Source organism: Eublepharis macularius, chromosome 13, assembly GCF_028583425.1.
Source record: "Eublepharis macularius isolate TG4126 chromosome 13, MPM_Emac_v1.0, whole genome shotgun sequence".
Taxonomy (NCBI): domain Eukaryota; kingdom Metazoa; phylum Chordata; class Lepidosauria; order Squamata; family Eublepharidae; genus Eublepharis; species Eublepharis macularius.
The window spans coordinates 5,173,568-5,197,501 of record NC_072802.1 but is presented as its reverse complement, the minus strand read 5'-3'; the positions used below and the strand labels follow the sequence as shown (position 1 = coordinate 5,197,501).

Genomic DNA, 23,934 nt, shown 5'->3' with positions numbered 1-23,934 from the left:
TCTGTGTCGGCTGTTCCGGCTTCAAGACATGATGAAGAAGGCTGGAGTTTGCAGAGGAGGAAGCACCCTTGCCATCAGCCACAAAAGAGAGCAGGGCTGAAATAAGCAACAGGGCCAGCTGCCTTTTACCGAGTCAGACCATTGTGCCAATGCTACCCATGGCTGCTATGCTGACTGGTCATAATCCTGTAGGATCTGCCGCAGAGGGCTTCCCTGAATCCTAGTGCAGGCCAACTTCCAGGTAGGGCCTGGAGATCTGGAATTAAAATTGACCTCCAGGCTTTGGAGATCAGTTCCCCTGGAGAAAGTGGTTGCATCACATTTCTGCTGAGCTTCCTCTCTTCCCCAAACTCCACTCTCCCCAGGTACCTCCCCTAAATCTCTAGGAATTTCCCAGCCCAGAGCTGGCAACCCTGCACACTGGCCATTCTGGGAAACCTGGGAGCAAGACAAGTCATGTGATTTACGTTCATCTCATTTCTGGGTGGGCTCCGGGTGGTGTGAGAGGCCCCAGAGCTGGATCTAGGCAGCCTTCCTGCTCTGCAATGCAGCTTACTTTAACTGGGTGAAAAATGGAAATAGGAGAAAGGCCTCCCCCCCAAAGGGCTTGGTGAATAGGGAGGAACATAACACAGAAGATGGCCTGCAAGTGCAAGACCTGAGCCATTTAGAGGGTGAAAGGGAAGCCCCCAGACTTTGAAATGAGCTTGATGGAGGTCAGCAAGAAAAAGCCCGTTCAACTGGTGCCAACTTAAATTGCTGTCTCTGGAGCCGAGCTGCAGTGGTTGGCACCTGCTGCAATTTTAGTCTGTCTTCGAAGGTAACCCTGTATAGACAGAGCACATAAAAGGCAAACAGGCCTAGATCTTTTCTGAAGTTAAGTTTGTACATCAGCCTGCTATGTACATGTATGTATATGTATTTTAACTGCGTAATTTTGGAAATTTTATGGCCTTTTATGCTTTTAACCTATAATAATTATTTAATGTATTTTAATGTGTCTGTTGGTTGTAATCCGCCCTGAGCCTGCTGATGTGGGGAGAGTGGAATATCAATCAATCAATCAATCAATCAATCAATCAATCAATCAATCAATCAATCAATCAATCAATCAATCAATCAATCAATCAATCAATCAATAAAGAGCTGGTCCGAACAGGACTTAGCATGGAAAAAATTAATGTAATGGACAGGACATTATTATATTATATGACGGTGGCAGCGAGACTATTATATGCACAGTATTGGAAGCAAGATTGGATACAAAAACTGTTGTACATGGTGGAGATGGACAAGTTGACTAGAAAATTGAAAGACCAAAATGAATTTTTAAAAGACTGGGAGAAATTTAAAGAATATCTGGAAAATAAGTGGGATGTGAAGGGACAGTTATGGTCTATGGATAATTACTGATGTCTATATGATAGTGGAATTAAAGTTTAGGTAGGAACTTTACCTTTAAGAAACGGGAATATTAGAAATATTAGAAATAGATAAAATATGAAGAGAATTAAAAAGGTTTTAGTGCTGTTGGAGGTCAAGAGAGAAAGGGGAAGGGAGGGTGGGGAATATATGTTTTAATTAATTAATATACGGTATAAAAGTTGTAGTGTGTTATAGGGAACTGATGTATGTATTAGATATACGTGTGTATTAACCTACCCAATAAAAATTCTTTTAAAAATAAATAAATAAATAAATAAACAAACAAACAAACAAACAAATAAATAAATAAAGAGCTGGTCCGGGCCCTGAGGCTCTCGATCTAAAAGGACAGATATTCAAGAGAAATGGACTCTGTTCCTCTTAACTCTGGCCCTGCAAATTGATCTTCCTCCTCTACCCTTTGCATAGAGGAGGAAGATCCGTTCGCCAGGGCCAGAGTTAAGAGGCACAGACATCCCACTGGGGCAGGCAAAGGTGGGGCCCCTGCCCACTTCCCTGGTGGTGGGCAAACTCCCAGGGATTTGCCACCTTATCCACCAATCGCTGAGCAATCGGCGGGAGGGAGCAAACTCCCGGAGCGTGCCTCGCGCTGGACGTGGGAGCATCCCTGCGCTCTGATTTAGCCCCAAACTGGTCAAATCGGAGCACGGGAGCGCTCCCGCGGCCAATGCAATGACGTCACTTACAGAAGTGACATCACCACACACTTGGCACTTCCGGAAGTGATGTCATCATGCCGCTGCCAGAGCATGCATACACTGACACACATGAGAAGGTAAGTTCTAGGCCCCTATCCTCCTGCTGAGAGGATAGAGGGACCTGGCAACTCTACAGGAGCCTCATCCACTTTCAAAAAACACTTGGTGTACCATGTTGCCCCCTGGCACCATATCAGGGACCCCCGGTCTAATCATTATCGAGAAGAGTGGTAGCTACGCGTGGTTGATAGGTAGAGTTGCCAGATCCCTATACCCTCCTGGTTGGAGGAGGGGGATCTGGCACTTCCCTCATGCCAGTGGTGTGTTCTCTTTTCATGTGCACATGCTCTGGAGGCCGCGCAATGGCGTCACTCCCAGAAGTGATGTTGTTGCGTCAGCCACGGGAGCGCTCCTGTGCTCCGTGCGGGGCCAAGTCAGCACCAAATGAAGCACGGGAGCGCTCCCACAGCCAGTGTGGCAACGTCACTTCTGGGAGTGATGTCATCACACACCCTGGGAGCGTGTGCACTCTGTGTGTTCCTGGGGAGTCTGCTGGTGGTGAGTGACCTCTGGGGTCTTGCCACCTCCTGCTGACTGCTGGCAGATTGGCGAGCAAGGGTGCAAACTTGCAGGGAGTATGCCCACCACTGGAGGGCACCTGGGAACCTTATTGATAGAAGGATGTATTCCTGGAATGGAACAGACTTTTAATAGTCTCTGTTGGTTGAAGAAGCCCCAGAGTGTCAGTCTGTAGGCAGCAGCTATTCTGTCTGCAAGTTAATGTGCTTTTATGGTCAGCTGGCAATAACCGCTGCCATTGTTTGAAAGAGAGGAGGGTGAGGGCTGGGGCAGAGTTATTCTACTGACCTTAAGCAAGCTTAAGTAGCCAATGGAGGAGGAAGAATACAAAGATGGGGAGTATATTTCTGAAGATGGTTGGACAGGACAACTATGGAATGCCTGATTGTACACTTATCTTGTCACTTTGGGGAGCAAAGACAGCTTAACCAATAAACATATTTGCTTGTGTATCTTGAAACATACCTTGAAAGGCATTTTCAAACAGGTCAGTTCAAGCTACGTGGAGGACTAAGGGCACTACTAGACATCACGTTTGCATACTGTTGGTGCTCCAACACTAAGTGAATAGCTGCTGGATGGGGCCTGTTTCATCTTCTCAAAATGATGTGTGGGGAGGCAGGATCTCCCCCCCCCTTTCTAAGAGGAAAACAGGCGACCTCTGATTTTTGAAATGACATTCCCTGCAGCTGCTGTGTGACGGCATGGAACGCAACTTGGACAGGGAAACCCAGGCAGAACTTGCCCAAAACACAACCACTCCCAACGTCCAGTTTGGCTGTCAGCGTAACAGTTTGCCGGAGAGATCAGGCCATCTGCTGGATGTCGGCGGAACTGTGAGATCTTGTTAAGATATTTGTGTGACTTATTAATTTCAAGGTGAAATAATGATTCTAATAGTGTTTGATCTGTCTATTGCTAATAAGTTGTATCAATAAAGGTAAGATAACTTTTCTAAAAACAAAATTGGCCCCTAAAAGATGGTAAAACAGTAACTGCAGTTTTGAAATACATGAGAGAGGAAGAACATAAGGTGAAGTCCATATCACTACTTATTTAAGACCTTTTGGATTACAAAATTAAAACAATCAGAGGAAAGAAGTAATCGAACAATTAGAGAAAGAGCCGACTTTTCAAGTACGTCATGAACAGTTAGACAGGAGACTAGTTAACATTATTTGTAAGGGTGAGTCTATTGATAAAAAAATGGAAGATTGAAAATTCAAGAAAAGAAGAACCAGAAGAGAAGTGTATCATGGTAATACTGAGTTGTTAAATGTTGAACTTGGAAAGTTAGAAGTTCAAAACGAAGGACAAAAACATAATTTGAAACGGAAAGCATAATGTAATAAAATCAGTCCTAATTGAATTAAAAGGCAAAGGAAATTTTCCTTTTTAAAATTGCCTAAAAGTTAGTCAAGAAATGCTGGCCCAGCCAGGCATGTCTTAATGAGACTACTATAAAATGTGTGGTCAGGTCTACCGGACAGGAAGGTTGTGGGAAATCGTTAATAGGTGGAGACAGGCAAACAGCGGAGGAATTCTTTTGGGTACCATGTGGGTGAGATGATGTGGAGACAGGCAAAGAGGGAAGAACCACAGGGGGCAGTTTGGGGAAGAGATGCTCAGCCAGAAGAGAAAATTTGAAGGGGCAAAAGGAGAAAACTCGGAAGGAATGGAACAGGAACAAGAAGGGAAAGGAAGGGAAGGGAAGGGAAGGCTTGGCTTCCACCCCAGAATAGGAAATTGGCATTTATGCAAGGAAACTATCTAGGCAAATATTACACAAGATATGGCATTTTAAAAAATATTGAATTCCAAAAGTTAAATTTGAAAATAGTGGAAAGTCAAATGTTGGAATTTTTTTTCAAAATTTGAATCAAAGCCAAACTTTCTTTCAACTCTGCCCCAGATGTTGTAAAAGCGTTGTGCATATTTTATGCAAAAGGAGCAGGTGAAGTCTTTTGTTTAGGCGGCTGCCAAGATCCCCACGTGCCCTGAGTCTTTACCTAGCAGATGGTCGTGGACCTGGCAGCTCAGCAGCCATTTCCCAATGTTATGAGGGATCATTTCAGCTGTGACAAACGTGGCTGGGAAGAGGCTGGCCACATCGGTCCTGTGGCCTCGGATGGTCAGGGTCTGTCCATGGAAGAAGGCAGTGTGGACATCAATCTCATTGCCCATCCCAAAGAGATGCCAGGATACATGGTCCCCAGCGCACATCGTCATCATGGGTAGGTTACCAAACACATAGCCGTTAATAGCTACAGAAACAAAGATCAAGATGTCAGTCAAACAAGCTTCGATATCAATATTAATGGGGGGTTGATTTTATAATTAGGTGTCTGTTTTATTTTTAACTGTTTCTACCTGCCCTGAGCCTGTGGGAATGGATGTGACAGAAATAAACAAATAGCTAGAGGGAACCTAGCAGTGTCCAGATGAGGGCCCAAGTCCAGTGTCTCTTTCATTCCATCCAACATAGAGTATGGCAGAGATCCTTTCCCCTCATCGTCATGTTCTGGATCTCAGCATAAACCTTTGAATGCAGAAGCTGGGAGACCTGGGGTGGGGGTGGCTTTGATATCTACCTTAAGTTTCAGCGAGAAAAGGAAGTGAAGTGCATAAAGAACGTAGATATTACTGCCAGTGAGATATTCAGCCTATTCTCGGATGCACTCACATTCTCGGATGCACTCATAACTCCGGATGTTAACCATTAGATGTTTTTAACCTTCTGTTCACTGTCAGTGATTTTATAGCCTGACTTCAGCTCTGAAGTAAACTAGGAACCAGGGCTTTTTTTCAGCTGGAACACAGTGGAATGGAGTTCCAGAACCTTCTGAAAATGGTCACATGGCCGGTGGCCCCGCCCCCTGATCTCCAGACAGAGGGGAGTTGAGATTGCCCTCCATGCCGCGGCGCAGAGGGCAATCTCAACTCCCCTCTGTCTGGAGATCAGGGGGCGGGGCCACCGGCCATGTGACCATTTTCTCCGAGGGCAACCCACTGAGTTCCGCCACCTGTTTTCCCAGAAAAAAGCCCTGCTAGGAACCAATTCACACTTTCCAGAAGGACACTGGTACAGCCCTCGTGTGGCTCCTCCGGGGAGGCGGGGACTGGTCGCTTGGACTCCTCCTCTTTCTCTGTGCAGGAAATGGGGACACAAATCTGTTTTCAGGCCATTGCAGCTCTGATGAATACTTGTAACAGGGAATCAAAAAGGAAATAATTAAATATCATCTCTTTTTCTTTCAATGAATAGTAGCTTTTGTGTAAAGAAATTTGAGTTCCTGAAGTGTAAGTTAACCAACAATGAGATTTGAGGTTTAGGTAATATTAGGCAAATGTATTGGTTAAATAGAAGGAGATGAATCAGCTATCAAAAAAGGAAAAAAAATTGAGTTTCTCTTATTCGACTCAGGGATGACGGCACTCTAAATGTTACTACCCTCAGAAGTTCACTACAGAACCAACTCAGGCTCCACACGGACAAACCGCAGCTCTGGGGAACGGTTTGCATTAAAAAAGGAGACCCCAAATTGGCTCCATGGCAAACTCGTGAAGTTCTACTTGGAATATCAAGTACAGGAAAGACAAGGGGCATTCACCATGCATCTGGTTGCTCTCCCTGAATTCCTCGTCTTCCTCATCAACGGATTCTGGATCTCTGCAGAAGGACACAATGTTTTCTCTCAGGTGCCAGCTTTTGTTCTCATCAATCACACTGAACATCAGAAAGAAATCGAGATCCACATCATGGCGCCTTTGAGAAATGCTTTTCAGAGTTCCTGCACCAGGAAAGGACATGAGTGAACAGAGGCAGGAATCTGCTGAACGGATACTGGCATGAATGTACAACATCTTCTCATAGCTGTGAACGCATGAACAAACGCAGCTGCCTGACACGAAACCAGGACATTGGTCCATCAAGGGTCTCTTTCACATCATCTGCAACCCGGTCCTTTTAACTGGGGATACCAGTGATTGAACCTGGGACCTTCTGCATGCCAAGCAGTTGCTCTGCCACGGAGCCACAGCGCCAAATGAGACCACCAGCTTCTGATCATCTGCTGAGAGGCTAGCTGATTGACCCTTTAGAGAGAGAAGCAGCATCTCCGCTCTGGGGACCAATGTCAATTTCTCTTTGCCTCATTCAGACGTGATCATTATGGTGTGGCCACTGCTGCAGTGTATGCTCCTCCCTTGGAAGATGTGGCCGTGTGGGAGGAGCCTGCACCAGGGCCCCATCCCAAGCCAGCACTGTCTTCCTCGCTGACAGAGCACCACTAGAGCACTGGCTCTTCCTGCATAGCCCAGCAGTGTGCACGGAGAAGAGGCTCCAGCCTTCTGCCCCACACCATTTTCCTGACCTGAAATAGGCCTGGGGTGTGCACGCTGAGGAAACCCATCAGTGTACCTGTGTATTCCTGGGACTGTCACAGGCCTGGAAAACAGAGCAGGAAAGTAGGCACAGGTGATTTTTGCCACTTTTGGCCCCTTGAAATGCAACATTAAATATCTGGAATTTGAAAGAAAACCCGAAGAGGTACTGGGCCAAAAGTGGCAAAAACCACCCGTGCCAAAAAAGGCCTCCTTCTCCACATGCATCGTGGCCACAATCCAAATGAGGTGCCACATGTACAGTAATGGGAGATTACCTGCAACTCAGATGGGACTCAGGGTGTTACGGAGGACTCCAGGTGGGCAGTGTTCTGTGTGAGTAACAGACCTGAATCTAGCAAAACTACCAGAGCTTCACCTAGAGAACTCACATCTTGTACCTGGCTCTAAACTTTCCAATGTTATGAGGAGCTGTGTCTTCAAAATTTTTTTTTTACTTCACAATCAGGAGTTGGGGAATGACCAGCAGAAAAAGCTGTTCTTCTTGTCCTTAGAAGCCTGTGCGACTGCCTTTGGGCTTCACACTTACCAGCTCCTCTAGCTAGCTTCATATTCAGAAGGAAGTCTGCAAAATAGAATTCATATGGTGGGATCCTTTGGAGAAGAGCCTGAGTCCTGCTGTGAGATCAAAGACACAATGTGGACAACGCCTCACACAGCATGGCTCTACTGGTGACAGCATCGGGCACAGTTTTCATGCAAAAGTCCCAGATTCATTCTTGGCTCTCTCCACTTAAAAGATCTCAAGTAGCATGTAGGAGAAGAGTTTTCTCTACCCTGATCCTGTGGCACATCTGACAGTCCAAGTAGACAGTACTGAGTCAGGTAGATCAATGGTCTAATGCGACCGTGTACCATGTTCTGGAGCCTTTCAGACTCATCACTGACAGGCCTCCTTCCTGCCTTCTGTCTTTTTTTAAAAAGTGTGGATAAAACTGTTTTATACTCGCTGGAGTGAACATGGACTAGTTGTGCAAGTTTACTTAGAAGCAAGTCATGTGGAATTCATTGTGAAGGCTACCAAAAGGTAAATGCAGTCCCAGTGAAGGGATCCAATGGAATTACACACTGAATGGCCAACTAGAACTAGAATCGGGCAAAATAAACGAGAACTAGGAAATGTAGAAGCAGGGCTTTTTTTCAGCTGGAACGTGGTGCAACGGAGTTCCTGAACCGCTTGAAAATGGTCACATGGCCGGTGGCCCCGCCCCCTGATCTCCAGACTGAGGGGAGTTGAGATTGCCCTCCGCACCGCTCCAGACGCTCCAGACTCCCCTCTGTCTGGAGATCAGGGGGAGGGGCCACCAGCCATGTGACCATTTTCTCCGAGGGCAACCCACTGAGTTCCACCGCCATTTTTCCCAGAAAAAAAGCCCTGTGCAGAAGGAAAGCTTCACTGCTGAATATGCTACCTGAAAGATAATTTCAAGGTAGGCTACAAAATCTGTGGCAATCTTACCTTCTTTACATATAAGTAACGGCCCAATCAAGCCAGTGGCAATATCTTTTGGTGCATCAATGTGAGAATGGTAGATCCAGGTCAGACAGGCTGGATCATCAGTAGTTGGGCCATGATCCTCAGGAACAGTCCAAGTGTAGGTGTGGTTCCCTCCCGGCAGGATGGCATCATCCTTCTTGAGATCCTGTGAGGACGTATCTGGATACTGGGACCCTGCAGTAAGTAGGCAATCGAAGTGGCCGTTCTGGGATGGCTAGTACAAGACATCTGATATGTGTCTGTCGGTTCCCATTTCATACTATAGCACAACTCTTTCATACTTTGGTATTGTACCCATCATTGCAAGTATGTAAGCCATACTTTTTATGATGCACTTTTATATTTTAGCATCCCTCGTGATTCCCAGAGGGCTTCTGCTGAGCAATCGTTTCGTTAGTGAGGTCGAATTAGCAGTTTAGCCATAGGACGCTGCACAAGACAGAAAAGAATTCTGCACAGTCTGGGAAGTGACGTCACCACCCAGGCTCAGGAGCGCGTGCACTTCTCTCTGGGTTGAAATGGGCCCCAAACGGCTGCTTGCCGCCCTTTTTGCCTTTAAAGAGCTTTCCTCTCCCTTTGTTACCAGGTGTTGCTGCAGTTAGGAAACGGAAAAGTAGGGGAAAGGTTTTTTTTTTTCTGAAATCACTAGTCTGTCTGCATTTTTGTACAGGCACAATGGAGAAAAAATGAGAAGCAGCAACAACAGTGAGCAGAGTGAAAACAAGGGCATGTGGATCCTGTCCTCACCCATTTCCACCCCACTTGCTGCAGTTTCTGTAGTAGGCGTGTATTTTCATACCTCATGCGGCCTTTGATTGGACAAACTGGGATTCAAGTCTCTTGTTCAGCCACAAAAGGCTATTGAGTGGCTTTTGGCAAGTCATTTTCTCTTAGCCTAACAAGGTAATTGTGGAGAAATAATAGAGCAACTTCCAAGAGGCTTTGGAAGAAGCATGGGACGCAGAAGCAGCATGGCGTGCAATTTCATGCGTGGCTTCATTCCGTAAACTGCATCAGACGTGGCTGTCCAGACAAACTCTCACTCTGTGAGTGGTAAGGAGCTGAGGCCAGACCCCTCCCACCTGGCCCTGCCTCTGACACGGGTGAGCATTGCGTTGCCATCCCGCCCAGCCCAGCCTGCACAATCTCCATCCACATGGCTGGAAAGCTTTATTGTTTTAATGGCAGAGAACTAGAAGCCAGCTCAGTGACTATTTTGCTGAAAGTACATGGAAAATGCATATTGCAAAGGCTTTAACTAAAAATAATTCTTAAACAATGTGTATGGAAGAGTTTTGGTTGTCTGTTTGTGGCCAGTCTAACACCTGTGCTAGGGTTCTCAGGTTTCCTACTATGGCAGCAGGTGTCCCAACAAATCTGGTTGTGGCCTACCAACACCTGAAATGCCAGCAGGTAGGAAATGGGGGCGGGGTTTGACGGCATTATGCTGGCACACTGACATCACTTTCACTAAAATACTGGACAACACATCCAACTACTTCGTCAGATTGCACAGGGAAGCCATTGAAATTCATAAGCATAAGCACAATTTCAACAGGAAAGAAGAGACCTTAAGAATGAATAGAGCATGGTTTCCAGTCCTGAAAAACACCAGGCTAACAAAATCCTCTATACCCGACAACAGCCCTGCAGAGAAGATTAGCATATCAAGCACCAATCCATATGCAAAAGAACCTCCTCAGGATACAGTGAAGCCTCCCGCCATTAGCATTCCACACCCTGGGAAACTCTTACAGGATGACTCAGCTCAACCCCACCCCTCCTGAGTAGATACAAATGACCTACATCTTTTCCACACTGTGACACTGAGAGATCTCTGTCTTTTGGTGCTGCACCTCTGAAGATGCCAGCCACAGCTGCTGGCGAAACGTCAGGAACTACAATGCCAAGACCACGGCTATACAGCCTGGAAAATCCACAACAACCACCGTTCTCCGGCCGTGAAAGCCTTCGACAATACACAGTCAGATTACTTTCTTTGGAGAGCTTTTCTCAGCCAGGCTTGAAGAGAACGGGAATGCTGATCTTCACACAGAAGCTTTGCTAAATCTATCAGATGAGCGGGCTACTGTGGGACATGTATTAGATGAAAAGCTAAGAAAAGGCCTCTTTTTAAGTTATTAAACATCCATTTCATCTTTTGGTGAGAAAGATTGTAAACTACAGAATGTGCTTGGCTTAATAAGAACAAAGGCTCTCAGACAAAGATGCTATCATTCACGATCAGCACAGGACTGGTTTCAATTACATAGTCAGAGGGGCCAGAGACTAAAAGGAACTTTCAGACAATAAGAGGCACACCTCTTTAGTTAAGGAGAGAAACACACAATCTGATTCCAAAGCACTTTTGCTCTAATCCCTTTACCCTACCCCTATGTACGCAGTCTTTTCATGAGGCAGAGGGGCAAGTTCACGTACCTTCCGAGTCCTTCTCATAGAAGACACCGTGTGGGTGGACAGTGAATGGCCGAGTGGCAAAATTTTTCAGGTGTACCCTGATTGTGTCACCCACTTCAGCCTGGATGATGGGCCCGAGGAATCCCAGCCAGGTGGGCTTGGGTACTTCCGTGGTGTACGTGGAATCGACATATTGCTTATAGACAGACTTCTTGTAAATGCTGCCAATTCTGTTCTTGGCAGGCTGGAGGAAATTAGAGGCTGCCCTGGAAAAAAAGAGGTGAAAAAGGTAAAATACCAGGATTTCTGCCCACATATATACACATTGCGATGGACAATATTACTACTTGGATACTGAAATGGCCTGACCCTGATCCTATCCTCTACTATTTGTGTGCACATCCAAGAAGGGAGTAAGGAGCCATTTTGACATCAAATATGCATTCTAAGTAACGTGGTGTTTATTCATGCAGATGACAGATGGAATGGGGCAGACCTCCTGGTCTACAGGCACAGACTCAGTCATATGTGGGGGGCCCTGCTGCAGCACAGGAAAGTGGTCTCAAAAGAACTGGGAAAAAGGGGGGAAGCCAAAAAACCCACAGAGAAAACTAAAGGCAAAAAAATAATAATCACGAGGACATCAGAGGATAAACCAAAGCAGTAATGGGGTGTGGTCAAATCGATTTGAGGGGGGGAATGTGCGGAAAACTCCATTTTATTCAGGGGCTGGTCATTATCTGTCTGTTCTGGGAATTAAAGCATGACAAAAGGAACTATTTTGCAGTTTGGATAAATTGATTTGTGTTTCTGCTGTTTTGTTCATTGTGTTCATTACTCAATGCTACATTCAGAAGTTGACCAAAAGGTCAGTAAAACAAATTAATCATAATTTATTTTAAGTGGTCTTAAGTGCAAAAAACACACTGTGTGTTAATTCTAAATTGTATTGGCAACTGAGGGAAAAGAACAAGCAAAGGGAAGTCATTGGTCTAGGCAGGGCTTTTTTTCAGCAGGAACGCGGGGGAACGGAGTTCCGGAACCTCTTGAAAATGGTCACATGAGCGGCGTGGAGGGCCATCTAAACTCCCCTCTGTCTGGAGATCAGGGGGCGGGGCCACCAGCCACGTGACCATTTTCTCCGAGGGCAACCCACTGAGTTCCGCCACCTCTTTTCCCAGAAAAAAAGCCCTGGGTCTAGGGCTGCCAACAGGTCTGGAGGGAAAGCCTCTTTCGTAGGGGTTTACAGTGTGCAAATGGACTGTTGAAACTTTTCATGACATGGTGGTAAATTTATTTATTCATTTGCTTCATTTATACCCCGCCTTCCTCCCTAATGGGGACCCAAAGTAGCTTACATTGTCCTCTCCTCAATTTTATCTTCACAACCACCCTGTGAGGTAGGTCAGGCTGAGAGGGTGTGACTGGCCCAAGGTCACCCAGTGAGCTTCCATGGCCGAGGGGGGATTCCAGCTTACCATTATCTGGTTAATAACAACACATTAAGCCTCTCTTAAAGTGACAGGACATTTTTCTCCAGAACAGGTGGCAACCCTAAATTGGTCCAAAATTAGTCCACAATATTTATTTATTTATATATTATTTTAAACATTTCTATGCCGACTTTCCTCCCAGTACAGGGTTACCAAGGCCGTGAACATTAGAACATTTCAAACCTTAAAAACATTCCAGAACATTGAAAACAGTGTGTAAAATACCAGTATATATAAATTATTTAAACAAATAAAGCACAACATACAAACAGCAAGGAGAGCTAATGAGAGTTAATGAGGGAATGCCAAACAAAACAAAAAAGACACTGAGAGGGAGAAAGAGATAGATAATAATAGTATGAGATGCCCCCCCCCCCCCCCGCCAATCCAGGGAGACTTCACAGCAGGAGTGAGCTGAGTTCAGGCTACTTTTACGGAAGACAGTCTCTGTGGTTTTCTCTGCGGGCTTCCTCTGTGGTGGCCCCCTATTCTGTGGAACGGCCCGCCTGAGGAGATCAGGAGAGCCCCCACTCTCCTGGCTTTTCGTAAACGATGCAAAACCAAATTATTCAAAAAGGCTTTTTACTCAAATGGGAAGGCTGTATTGTAGGGATGGAGTCTCAGTTGCTTCGCTAATGAGTTAGGGAACGTAGACTCCATCACTATATTGCCTTACATACTATCTGTTGCTTTAAATATGTACTCCTATGTACCACCAGTGCTCCATGTTGTCTAATGTTAGTCCTAGAATTGATTATGTTCTGCTTCAGTATTTTTTCTACTTTGTATTGGATTCTTGCTATTACTATGTCTTTTAAACTTGTATCTATTTACCTTATGGCATTGTTTATGGAAATGTCTTTGACACTGTATGGAAATGTACTTGATACTGATTGCACTAATATCATACTGTGCAATCTGCCTTGAGTCTCAGTGAAAAAGGCAGACTATAAATGACATAAATAAAATAAAATAAATAGTTCAGTGCTGTTTACCCAATAAGAGTGCAAAGTCCCAAGCTCTTAAAAGTTAAGGCATAATTCTTTGGTGTTAAGTGACCAATATATTCCGATAAAGCTGGGTGCATGCCTGTACCCCAGATCAGATCTGGGCACCCGGACTCACTGAGCTGGGTTATCTGGCCATAGGTGGCAGCTGTGGGCCACCACAGTGGCAATGAGAGGGCAGCGAAGGGAATAGAGCCAAGCTCTGTGCTACTGTAGGACAGCAGAGCCAAGCTCTGTGCTACTGTAGGACAGATTCCCATCCCATACTGCTCCGCCTCTCCCGAGCTCCAAAAGAGCTCCTTTAAGCAACTGCTGGTGGCCGCCTTCTAAACTCGGTTGCTTAGCAAACCACCCCTCGCCGTGCTTCAGTAAAGAGATTCCCAAATGGAAATCTTTGGCTTGGCATTGGGATTCTCTGGTTTGACAGTAAACTTGCAAGGAACTAATGTTGCACCAAAGAAACCCAAGCAAGTTGGGTGGGGGAGCCATGGAGGGGGAGCCTTGGAAATGCTTCCTTCATAGGAAACAATGAACAGTGGCTCAGGGCATCTTGTTCAGGGGCCCATAGAACTGGAGCCTGATGTCCGGGGTCTGGGTCCCAGCCCCCAGACTTGGTTGGAGGGAACAGCAGGTCAGCCGGGCTGACGGGCAAACAGAGGGGGCAGCCAGCAGACAGCAGGTCAACTGGTCAGCCAGCTGACAGCAGGTCAACTGGTCAGCCAGCTGACAGCAGGTCAACCGGTCTGACTGGCAGGCAGAGGGGGCAGCCGGGGGACAGCAGGTCAACCCCTCCCACGGGCAAATGGAGCCAGAACCTGCCGGTGCCAGGGGCAAGGGGCAAAAGCCCAGGGCCTCAGGAGGCAGGGGGAGACAGAGAGAGGCCAGCGAGTCCCACTCCCCTAGGGAAGGAAAGGGGACTAAGCAAGGCGGAAGGGGGCAAGGGCAGAGGGATTGGGAGCCCAGCAGTCACCCACCCAAAGACCTTACCTGAGGAGGAGAAGCAGCAGCAGCCCCAACAACCCAACACGCCCCAGCTAGAAAATAGTAGCCTGGCCCAGGAGTTGCCAAAAGCCAAGCCACTCCAGGTGGGGCTATTGGAGGCACTCTGCAGGAAGCCCTGGGCAACCAGCCAAGGAGCCACAGCTGGACCCACCTTCAGCCATCAGCTCAGCCAGGGAGGCCGGGCTGCTAGCCAGGGGACTGCAGCTGGACAGGCCTTCAGCAATCAGCCAAGGCAGGGAGGCTGGGCAGCCAGGGAACAAGGCACAGCTGGTGCTGGTCAGTGGGGCCAGATCAGCTACCCCAGCTGCAACTGCTTGGTGCAGCCCAAGACCAGGCTGGAAGAGGGGTGGGGCAGTAGAAGGAAGCCCTATAAAAGCTGGCTGGGAAGAGCCCTGGGGTGGTGGGTGTGAGTAAGGAGTGATGATGTGGAGTGAGAGTGGTGCAAGTGTGGAGGTTTGGAGGAGAGCTCTGGGAGGAAGAAGTGAAAGAGGATGCAGAGGGTAAGCAGGCCAGGTTGAGCAGGCCAGCGAGTGGACTGAGAGGGAGTCTGGGTGAGGTATACCGCCCCTCCTTCCACAGAGCAGGGTCCTGCAGAATCCCTGGCCCCCCTATGACATCAGGAGCAGACTGCCCAGTGCCATGCCCAGCGGCGGCAAGCCCTGACACCTGAAATTTGGGAGATCTTCAGCAGACTGTTGGGAGTAGATTCCTTGCAAATTTGGAGGAGATTGCTTTAAAAATCCCCCCCTAGATATTTCCTCATAGGGAATAATGGTCAGTTAAATACAGGATTCTCTAACCTGGATCAGAGAACCTTACCCAAATTTCAGGGATCCTAGATTTTTTTTAAATCCATGAAATCCAGATAGGGATTACCAAGATTTTTTGGAGGGTACACACCCCTAGTGAAAATATCATTGCCAACAATAGTGTTTTAATAACAATTTGTTTGTATACTACTCTTCTGGACAGAGCCCACCCAGAGCAGCGAACCAAGTCAGTATTATTATCCCCACAATACTGCTGGGGCTGAGAGGAGGGACTTACCTAAGGCCCCCCTGGTGTGTTATGGCAGTAGTGAGATTTGAACCAGTGAAGTGCTGAATCACGGCTCAATTATCTAACCTCTATACTTGGCAGCAGGGCTTCATGTCTCCCCCTGCCATTATGAGACCTTCTAACAATCAAAGTCGAAACAACCAATAGAAGTCTGAAGTTCAAGAGAATAGTGAAATGGCTTTAATTACTATTGGACGGGGAGCGAGAGGTGAGATGAACCAGTGTGCAAATCTAATGGCAGGAGCTGATCATGTACCTGTGTGAGTGGCCACACCAAGTACAGAGCAAAAAAAATAGTGGTGCAGTGGAAAAAGCAGTTTTATTCAAATATACTGTCCCTATGTGTTTTGCTGATGCTTCTTCAGGGGGTCTGCATAATATTTGTTAAGCCTGGCAGCAAGAATGGCACATTCAGGGTCACTTAACACCAAAGAATTGTGCCTTAATTTTTAAGTGCTTGTAGAAAAGAGCAATTGTCCAGTAGCACCTATAAGACTAACAAAATTTGTGGTAGGGGATGAGCTTTTGTGAGCCACAGCTCACATCTTCAGATACAGCTAGAATGTATCTGAAGCTAGCTGTATCTGAAGAAGTGAGCTGTGGCTCACAAAAGCTCATCCCCTACCACAGATTTTGTTAGTCTTTTAGGTGCTACTGGACTCTCTCTCCTTCCTGCTACTGCAGACAAACACAGCCACCCGCGTCTTGCTTTAAGTGCTTGGGAGTCTTCAGAGAAACTGCTGCCGGGGAAGGCGCCTAATATTATTCTACAGACCCCCAGAAGCAGAGTCGGCAAAATGCAGAGGCAGCATATTTGAATAAAACTACTGCACCAGGTTTTTCTCTCTCAATTTTCTCAAACAAAAAAATGGGAGAGCTCCCCTCTGCCTTTTGCCATTCTTGCAGCAGGAGCCAGTTCAAAAAGAGCTGATTTCCTTGCTCCTGCGTGACAACTGGTTCTTAAAAATAATAATAACCATGCTCCAAATTTGCAGAGCAGTTTCCATATATAACCTTGATGTAATCCTTACAACAACCTGGTAAGGTAGGTCTGTATCATTATTCCCACCTTGCAGATGGGAGGCTCAAGCTGGGAGAGAGTGGGTGGCCTAAGTTAAGGGCAGAGATGAGGTGAGATTGGAACACAGGACTAACTGTTATGCAGCAAGATTTCTTTGCCATTCTCTCTGTCCAAAGCCCACTGTATGAGGGACTCCTGCTCTCCTCCGTCCAGTCATTACAACCGTCCTTCGTAAACTGCTCTGAGTGGGCATTAAGTTGTCTTGAAAGGCGGTATATAAATCAAATGTTGTATTACTAGGCAACGTATGTCTGTTTGTAAGTCCAGAGGAAGTCACATTGTCAAGCTTCTCCAGATTGTGATGTTCTTGCGTGCAAGGGTATGTCACTCATCTTTCCAGCAGCAAAAGCTCTACTATGGCTGACTATCAGCCATAGACACTGAGTGATATATATTGGATGCTGCCTTTGGAGTCTCTTCAGGGTGAGGCTGCAGTGTGCTTAAATAATTAGAAAATCCATAATGTGCAAGGAGCGAACACACAGCAGCAAAGGGTCTGAGGTTGCCAACTTCCAGATGGGACCTGGCGTTCTCCTGGAATGACAATAGACCTCCAGACTACAGAGACCACGTCCCCTAGAGAAAATGGCAGCTTTGAGCGGTGGGTTCTATGGCTCCACCACATCCCGGCCAAGCTGCCTCCTCTCCTCAAAGTCCACCCTCCCCCAACACCACCCCCAAATCTTCAGGAATGTTCCAAGCCAGAGTTGGCAACCCTAAGCCCAACTGAGCTGTGAATCCAGAATGCCCAAGTTCAAATCCTGCCTCACCGCAAACTCCATCTCAGCCTGTAAACCCTCCACCAGCACTGGCCAACAGGGCCAAACTAGATATGCAAAGCTGGGCCAGGCTTCTGAGGCCCAGCTCTTCTCCCTCCCAGACACACTGTGGGGGAAGGTCTGTTGGAAAAGGAAAGGAGAGCCCATTTGGGCTTGGAATGCTGCTGGGGGGGGGGGTTGCTCCTGCCTCCCCTCAGTCATTTTCCCATATCAAAATGGCATGGGAAGGGAGAGCTCTTTCCCCCATTATTGCTGCTTCAGATGCACAGAATAATCCATGTGGCACAGAAAAAACTGGGAAATAACTTTCCTCACCTCCTTTTCTACATGGGGAAATGGCTGGGGAGGGGGGCTTCCTGCCGATCCCCAGTAGCATTTCAAGCCCCAAAGGCTCTGCTTTGTTTTTTAACAGCCATTTCCTCAGCTGCTGGGGGGCTGAGGGGGAAACAGAATTGGATTCTGGGAATTCCAGAGCCAACTTTTTGAAAAACAGCAAGTCTAGTTTGGCTGTGGGATAATGTATGCAAAGTGTGTTTTGGACCCCAAAATACCACAAATTAGAAAAATAATATGTTACAGAAGTAAATTATCACAGTTTGCGCATTCCCCATGTAATAGTTCTCTTAGGGCATTATGAATGTTATGCTGTCACAGCATGGACATTTCTGAGATAAAAGAAGTTAAACATTAATTCAGTAAAGATAAAACAGATCTAGTTTCTAAGCAGCCTCTTCCCCTTTTTGAAGAGAAGAACCTACAGGTCGTCTGTAATGCTTTGTCCCGTGATTTCATTCCTTCGTAATGGAGCGTAATCCCATTCCACCTCACGTATTCCCAGATAGTAGACTCTGGTGGTACCTTCAGCCAGAACAAGCAAGAGGAAATGGATGTGGACTACGGCATGCTGACAGAGCCCCATCTCAGCTTTTAGAAGGTCTTTTGGAGATCTTCAGAAAGAGAGGAAACAAAAATCTTAGCTCGAGTCCTAAGAACTGGAAGAACCAATAGGGCAGCACCAAAAACTTTGGACTCAGAATAATGTCCCAGGGAAGAAGCTCATTTGATTTGAGGGAAGGACTAAACTGGACCTGCTATGGAGGAAAAAGAAAAAAAATCAGGCCAACGGCCCAGTGCTCTCTCGCTTTGTTGACAGGGTGCCAAGATCAGCAGTGACCGGAGCAGGAAGTCCGTGCGCTGGTTTCCTCTCCTTATTTGGAACATGTGAGGAACTGGAAACGGTTCTCTTCCCAGATCCCAAGACCACTCCACCACCCTGGTAGCCCACTCATTCCTCATGCATCTATATGGTGACGCCAAGGGAGAGAACGACAAAGCCGAAGCCCAAAAGGGGTGATTAAAAGTGTTAACGTGAACTCCTCCACCCTTCCCAAATGAGAAGCATGTTATTAAAAAAACCACACTGCGTTTTGACTATCTTTCTCAGGCCCCTTTTAAAGCTCAGACAGGTATAACTTTTCCTTCCAAACAAGAGAGGTGTTTCCTTGTACAACAGCCACCTCACAGGGTGATTGTTGTGGGGATAATAACAACATACTTTGTAAACTGCTCTGAGAGGGTGTTAAGTTGTCCTGAAGGGCAGTATATAAATGAATGTTGTTGTTGTTATTAACAACAGGCAAGTAGCTGACCAGGTTCCAGTGGCTCCTGGGGACCAGAAATTGGCCTTTGGCCTTCCCTCTGTGGCAAGACATTTAACTGCAACTGCTCACCTGTGGTTGCCAGTCAGGACTGACAGAGGCAGGTTTTCCTTCACTCCCTGGTGCAGAAGCCTTCAGAGAAATATTGGAACAGCAAATGGGACCAGGAATGGCAAGCAGGTTATTCAGGACTGTCAGTGGCCAGCCCTGAGCCGGAGTTAACCCCACAGTGCAACAGCATTGATGCGCTAAATCCCCTGGCCCAGGAAGGATGCTCTATGTGCTCAGAAGTATCAAATGCTGTAAGGTTTCAGTCTCAGTCACCTGCTTCTATTCTTGATCCTTTAGTCAGGGCTTCATCAGAAGTCTATCTATCATTATCTAGATGTCATTCTTTCTTTTGAAAAATTATCTGTTGCCTCTCCAATGCCCGGCCATCTAACTACCTATGGAATGTTCACCTTGCCCTTCCTCCAAGGAGCTCGGGGCTCTGTCATGCTACCCTTCGAATGTTATCTTCACCACAACCCTGTGAGGTAGGGTAAACTGAGACAGCATGACTGGTCCATGGGCACCCAGGCAGCTTCATCTCAGGATGTGGATTTAACACCAGGCCTCCCAGATCTTAATCCAACATTCTCACCCCCACCCCACACTGCTTCTTGTGCTTAACTTCCTTTGTCCACAAGCTGTGATGAAATAGAGTTCTGTCAAGCATTATCTCAACAGCTTGACATAGTCCTACCCAAAGAGTGAAAAAGAATCTGAGATGGAGTTAGTTCACTAACATCTCGTGCACCGTTTCCTGTTGATGAAACGTTTGGCACTGTATGCCACTCTTAAATATACAGCCTGACCATTGGATCCAGTGTGGTGCAGTGGTTAGAGTGTTGGACTAGAAACTGGGAGACCCAGGCTCTGCCCCTTACTCTGCCTTGGAAGTCCACTAGGCAACCTTGGGCCAATCATACACTCTCAGCCCAATTCATCTCATGGGGTTATTGGGAGGATAAAAAGGAGCAGAGGAGAATGGGTCCCCGTGCGGGAGAAAGGCAAGGCATAAATGAAGTAAAAGAATAAAAAACAAATCAAACACAGATATCAATCATATGTCTTTGACACATAATACACTTTCACAGTCCTGCTCCGGGGTCCTTTATCTCAGAAGCAGGTTCCATTGTGCTGAGTGGGGTTTACTCCCAAGATCATGTGCAGAGGACTGCAGTCTTAATAGTGGACAGGATGCCTGCTACGGAATAAACAGCATTCCTGATCTATCCAACAGAGCAAACTTAGCCTGCCTAGCATCAGAATAGGACAACGTATACATTGCCACCTGAGATTCAACCTTTACCACAGATTGTGAGACAAGAAGAGGCATGCCGTCGTTCTTGGCTTTCTTTGTTTTCAGTGGCACAGAGTGCAAAACTCTCATATTAGCAAAGGCAAAGGCCACCCACTTGCAGAATCAACTCTTCTGATCAAGGAGAACTGCTGACAAACTTCACAATCCACCCATGTCCCTCCCATGTGCTACAATATTTTGAGCTGCAAACATTCTCTCCAACAGCCTGACATCCCACCCTGATACCTCAAGTCCTTCCCTTCCTTCCCTCCATTGAGGTACCACTGATCAATGGCCTTCCCCTCATCGATAACCCGATCCTTTGCACATTTACTGAGAAGGAAGCCGCAGTGGGACTTGCACAGGTCAGCATTCCTGCCCCCACAGGCTAACCCAGCCCAGGAAACATTCAATTAATTCAATGAACAAGCCTCTCTCTTACTTTGCCGAAGAGGAAATCTGGTGACTATTGCGAAGGGCTTGAAAAATATTCCCCCAGCATTTTCTTCCAGTGCCTGAAGCACCAATGAAATACTCTGGATCAACAGAAGCCAAGTGGGGGCAAAGTCTAGACCATAAAAGAGGGAGATGCCTGGGCTGGGGAGCTGGTCTGTCTGGGACAGGCAATGCCTTGGGAGCGCATGATTGGCTGTTGTTGTGGAACCATCACACCCAGCACAGAGACCCATCACCCTTCATTAGCTTATCATCACGGGTTTCAGTGGCAAGGGACACACAGGGTGTGTTGTGCTCATGCCCATGTATTACTTTCAGGTAGGGAAGATAACCAGAAACAATATTAGTAAGAACAAAGTGCAAACCATTAGGATCCCATGGAAGTGTTGTGTAATGGGTGGAGCATTGGGCTAGGCTCATATTCCCTGCTCTGCCAGGGAAGCTTGGTGGCTGATTTTGGGCCAGATGCACACTCTCAGCCTAACCTACCTCACAGGGTTGTGAGGATCAGGGTGGATAAAAATCAATGATTTTTTTAAAAAAATCAAAAAAAAATCATTTTTTGATTTAAATTGGATTTTTTTTATTTAAATCGGATTTTTTTGATTTAAATTGGATTTTTTTAAATAAAATGCTTTTTGAGGAAAATATATTACCATCCAAAGGTTATTCCATCATGAAATAAATATTAGTTTTTAATTATGTAGAATAAGGCTGTATATGTTTAATTTTTTTGGTAAATAAATTCCATTAATCCATTCACAATGTCATGCTCTTCCAGAGGTTTTTGTAAGATTATTGGGCAGTTTCTCTGCCTACAAGATATTATCACAGATGCTTGGTTTTGCAGTTCTCAAAACTGAATTTGTGTCAGCTCAGCAGAGATCACATGCCTCTTCTTCACAGCAAAAATGTTGTAACATGAACAGAGTTGAGAAAAAGACCTTAATCCTATTGTTCTACAAACCTATGAAGACAGAATCAACCCCTCCAGTGCTAAGTTTCAAGAAGTTCAGTGAATAGAAACAATAATTTTCTGATTGTCTGGAGTGGAATAGATCTGCACAAGAAGAAACTAAGTGTGAGGAGGGAGGGGCAAGCAGTACAAAATGAAAGTGAAACTTTTTGAGCACAATACTGCACAAGTCTTTGGATCTTTTGTGTGTATGACCTGAGGTTTATCACATTCTTTCCTTGGAGGAAAAAACCTATAATGGCAGCAGGCCATAAAAGAGACCCAGTTTGGGAATACTTTAATGAAGTTCCTTTACCTATCAGTAAGGCAGGCATCTACTTGCATATTAAAGTTATACCAGCAAGAATTAGTCTTTATGTAGAAAACTATAATTTAAATCAAGCCTTACTGACTAGTGATTTAAATCGTGATTTAAATCAGTTTGATTTAAATCAAATCCACCCTGGTGAGGATGAAATGAGGAAAGGAGAGCCATGTTTGGCACTCAGAGCTCCTTGGAGGAATGGTGGAGTGTAAAGTGTGTCTCAGTTATTGGTGGCGAGAATGCCAGAGATCAGCAGCTCCTAAGTGGAGGGATGCGACCCAAGGTATGAAGGGCTCAAGGGTTTGGGGGACCTGTTAAGCTGCTGGAGAGATGCTGAGTCCCAAAATGTTACACGTTGAGTGGGGTCTGGAGAGAGAGAGGTGGGTTGTGAATTTGATAGATGGATAAAAGTTGTTATAGACTGGGAATTTCAGGAAGGGTTGATGGGGCCTTTTTGCACAAGCTATTTTGTTCGGGAACTCCAAAGAAGCTTGTGTGTTATCGAACAATTTCAAGTGTGGCTTTCACAAGACAAGTATGTAAAGTGCTTGTTGAGTGATGACCTGAGGACTTTGAACCAAATGTTTACTTTGGAGTTTTGTGCCTCCCGGATTAACGGGACCCTTTTCTCTTCACAACCAGGCTGCCCAGGCAGAACTGGCTGCAACCCTCCCCTCTCTGCTGCATGTAAACTTGGTTCAGCTCATCACGTCTGAGGCTGGCATCACAGCAGACCTCTGCAAGTCCAAAATGGGCATGAAGATGGCTTCTTGTCATGCTCACGTGCTCCTCCTCACACATGTGAAGGGCAACTGAAGCTGTCATGTCTGCATACCATTCATCCATGCCATTCATATATTGTGTTCTGTGCATTGGTTTGATCACACTGTATACCTGTATGGTCTCATATTATGCTCATATACTGTAACCATTATATTCATGTCATATTTGACTTGCCTGAAAACGAAAGTGCTATTGCTGAGCCTGTTATCTCTGAAGCCTGCTTGTTGACCTTGTACTGTAGCTCTTAGTAAGAGACAGAGGGAGTTGAATTCCTTGTAATCTTCCAGCTTTCTCTGCCCAGACAAAGCTATTGTGATTTTCATGAGAATTGGGATTTTCACACCTTGTGAAAATCAGGGATCAGGGGAGGGGGAATCCTGATCCTTATATCAAAGTGCATATGCTTGTACTCTCATTCCTGCCAACTTACTCATCTTTGGATGTACCTGTGCACTTAACGGAGCTCTATAATAAAACCTTTTCATCCAAGACCCTGGAGTGCTTGCTGTGAGAGGCTTAGGGATCTATCTGCCATGGACTGCCATCCCTAGAACTGATAGAAGCCTTCAGTCAAATGGCCATGCTTGGATCTGGGTGAATCAGCAAACTGGGCTTGCTGCTCTCCTCAAACTGAGGGCCAAGCTGCACATGACGAATGACACTTGAACGGCAAGTGGATTGAGTGGAGGGCAAGTGAACAGGGAGAAATACACTTGCCGTTCAAGTGTCATTCGTCATGTGTAGCTTGGCCCTGGGATGATAAACCATGGCTGAATTTCAGTTCAGAATCCTGGTCTGTGGGGAAGAAATGAACTTGAACTCCGGTTTCTCCAAGCGCTCATATCTGGATGGCAGAGCAAGTGGGAGTGTTTCCAGTCCCATGTCATGTGCAGGAAGGTGCTCATGAACACCCCAAGAAGTCCATTGAAACAGTTTGTAACCAAAATA

At 46.2% G+C, this 23,934-nt stretch overlaps 1 protein-coding gene across 3 annotated transcripts in view; it reads right to left on the bottom strand.

Moving 5' to 3' along the window:
• HEPH (hephaestin) overlaps window positions 1–20,969 on the bottom strand; it is a 71,224-nt gene extending 50,255 nt beyond the window's left edge. For 2 of the 3 annotated variants that reach the window (XM_054996267.1, XM_054996268.1), the window contains exons 1-6: window positions 20,910–20,969; window positions 18,223–18,411; window positions 11,065–11,309; window positions 8,587–8,799; window positions 6,335–6,514; window positions 4,733–4,987 (exon numbers count right to left, since the gene is read on the bottom strand). In XM_054996267.1, the coding sequence (XP_054852242.1) occupies window positions 4,733–4,987; window positions 6,335–6,514; window positions 8,587–8,799; window positions 11,065–11,309; window positions 18,223–18,383 (1,054 nt within the window). In that variant the 5' untranslated portion in view covers window positions 18,384–18,411; window positions 20,910–20,969. The remainder of the gene's footprint in view (window positions 1–4,732; window positions 4,988–6,334; window positions 6,515–8,586; window positions 8,800–11,064; window positions 11,310–18,222; window positions 18,412–20,909) is intronic. The other variant, XM_054996269.1, reaches the window with a different exon arrangement.
• Between the last annotated feature and the right edge of the window lie 2,965 nt (window positions 20,970–23,934).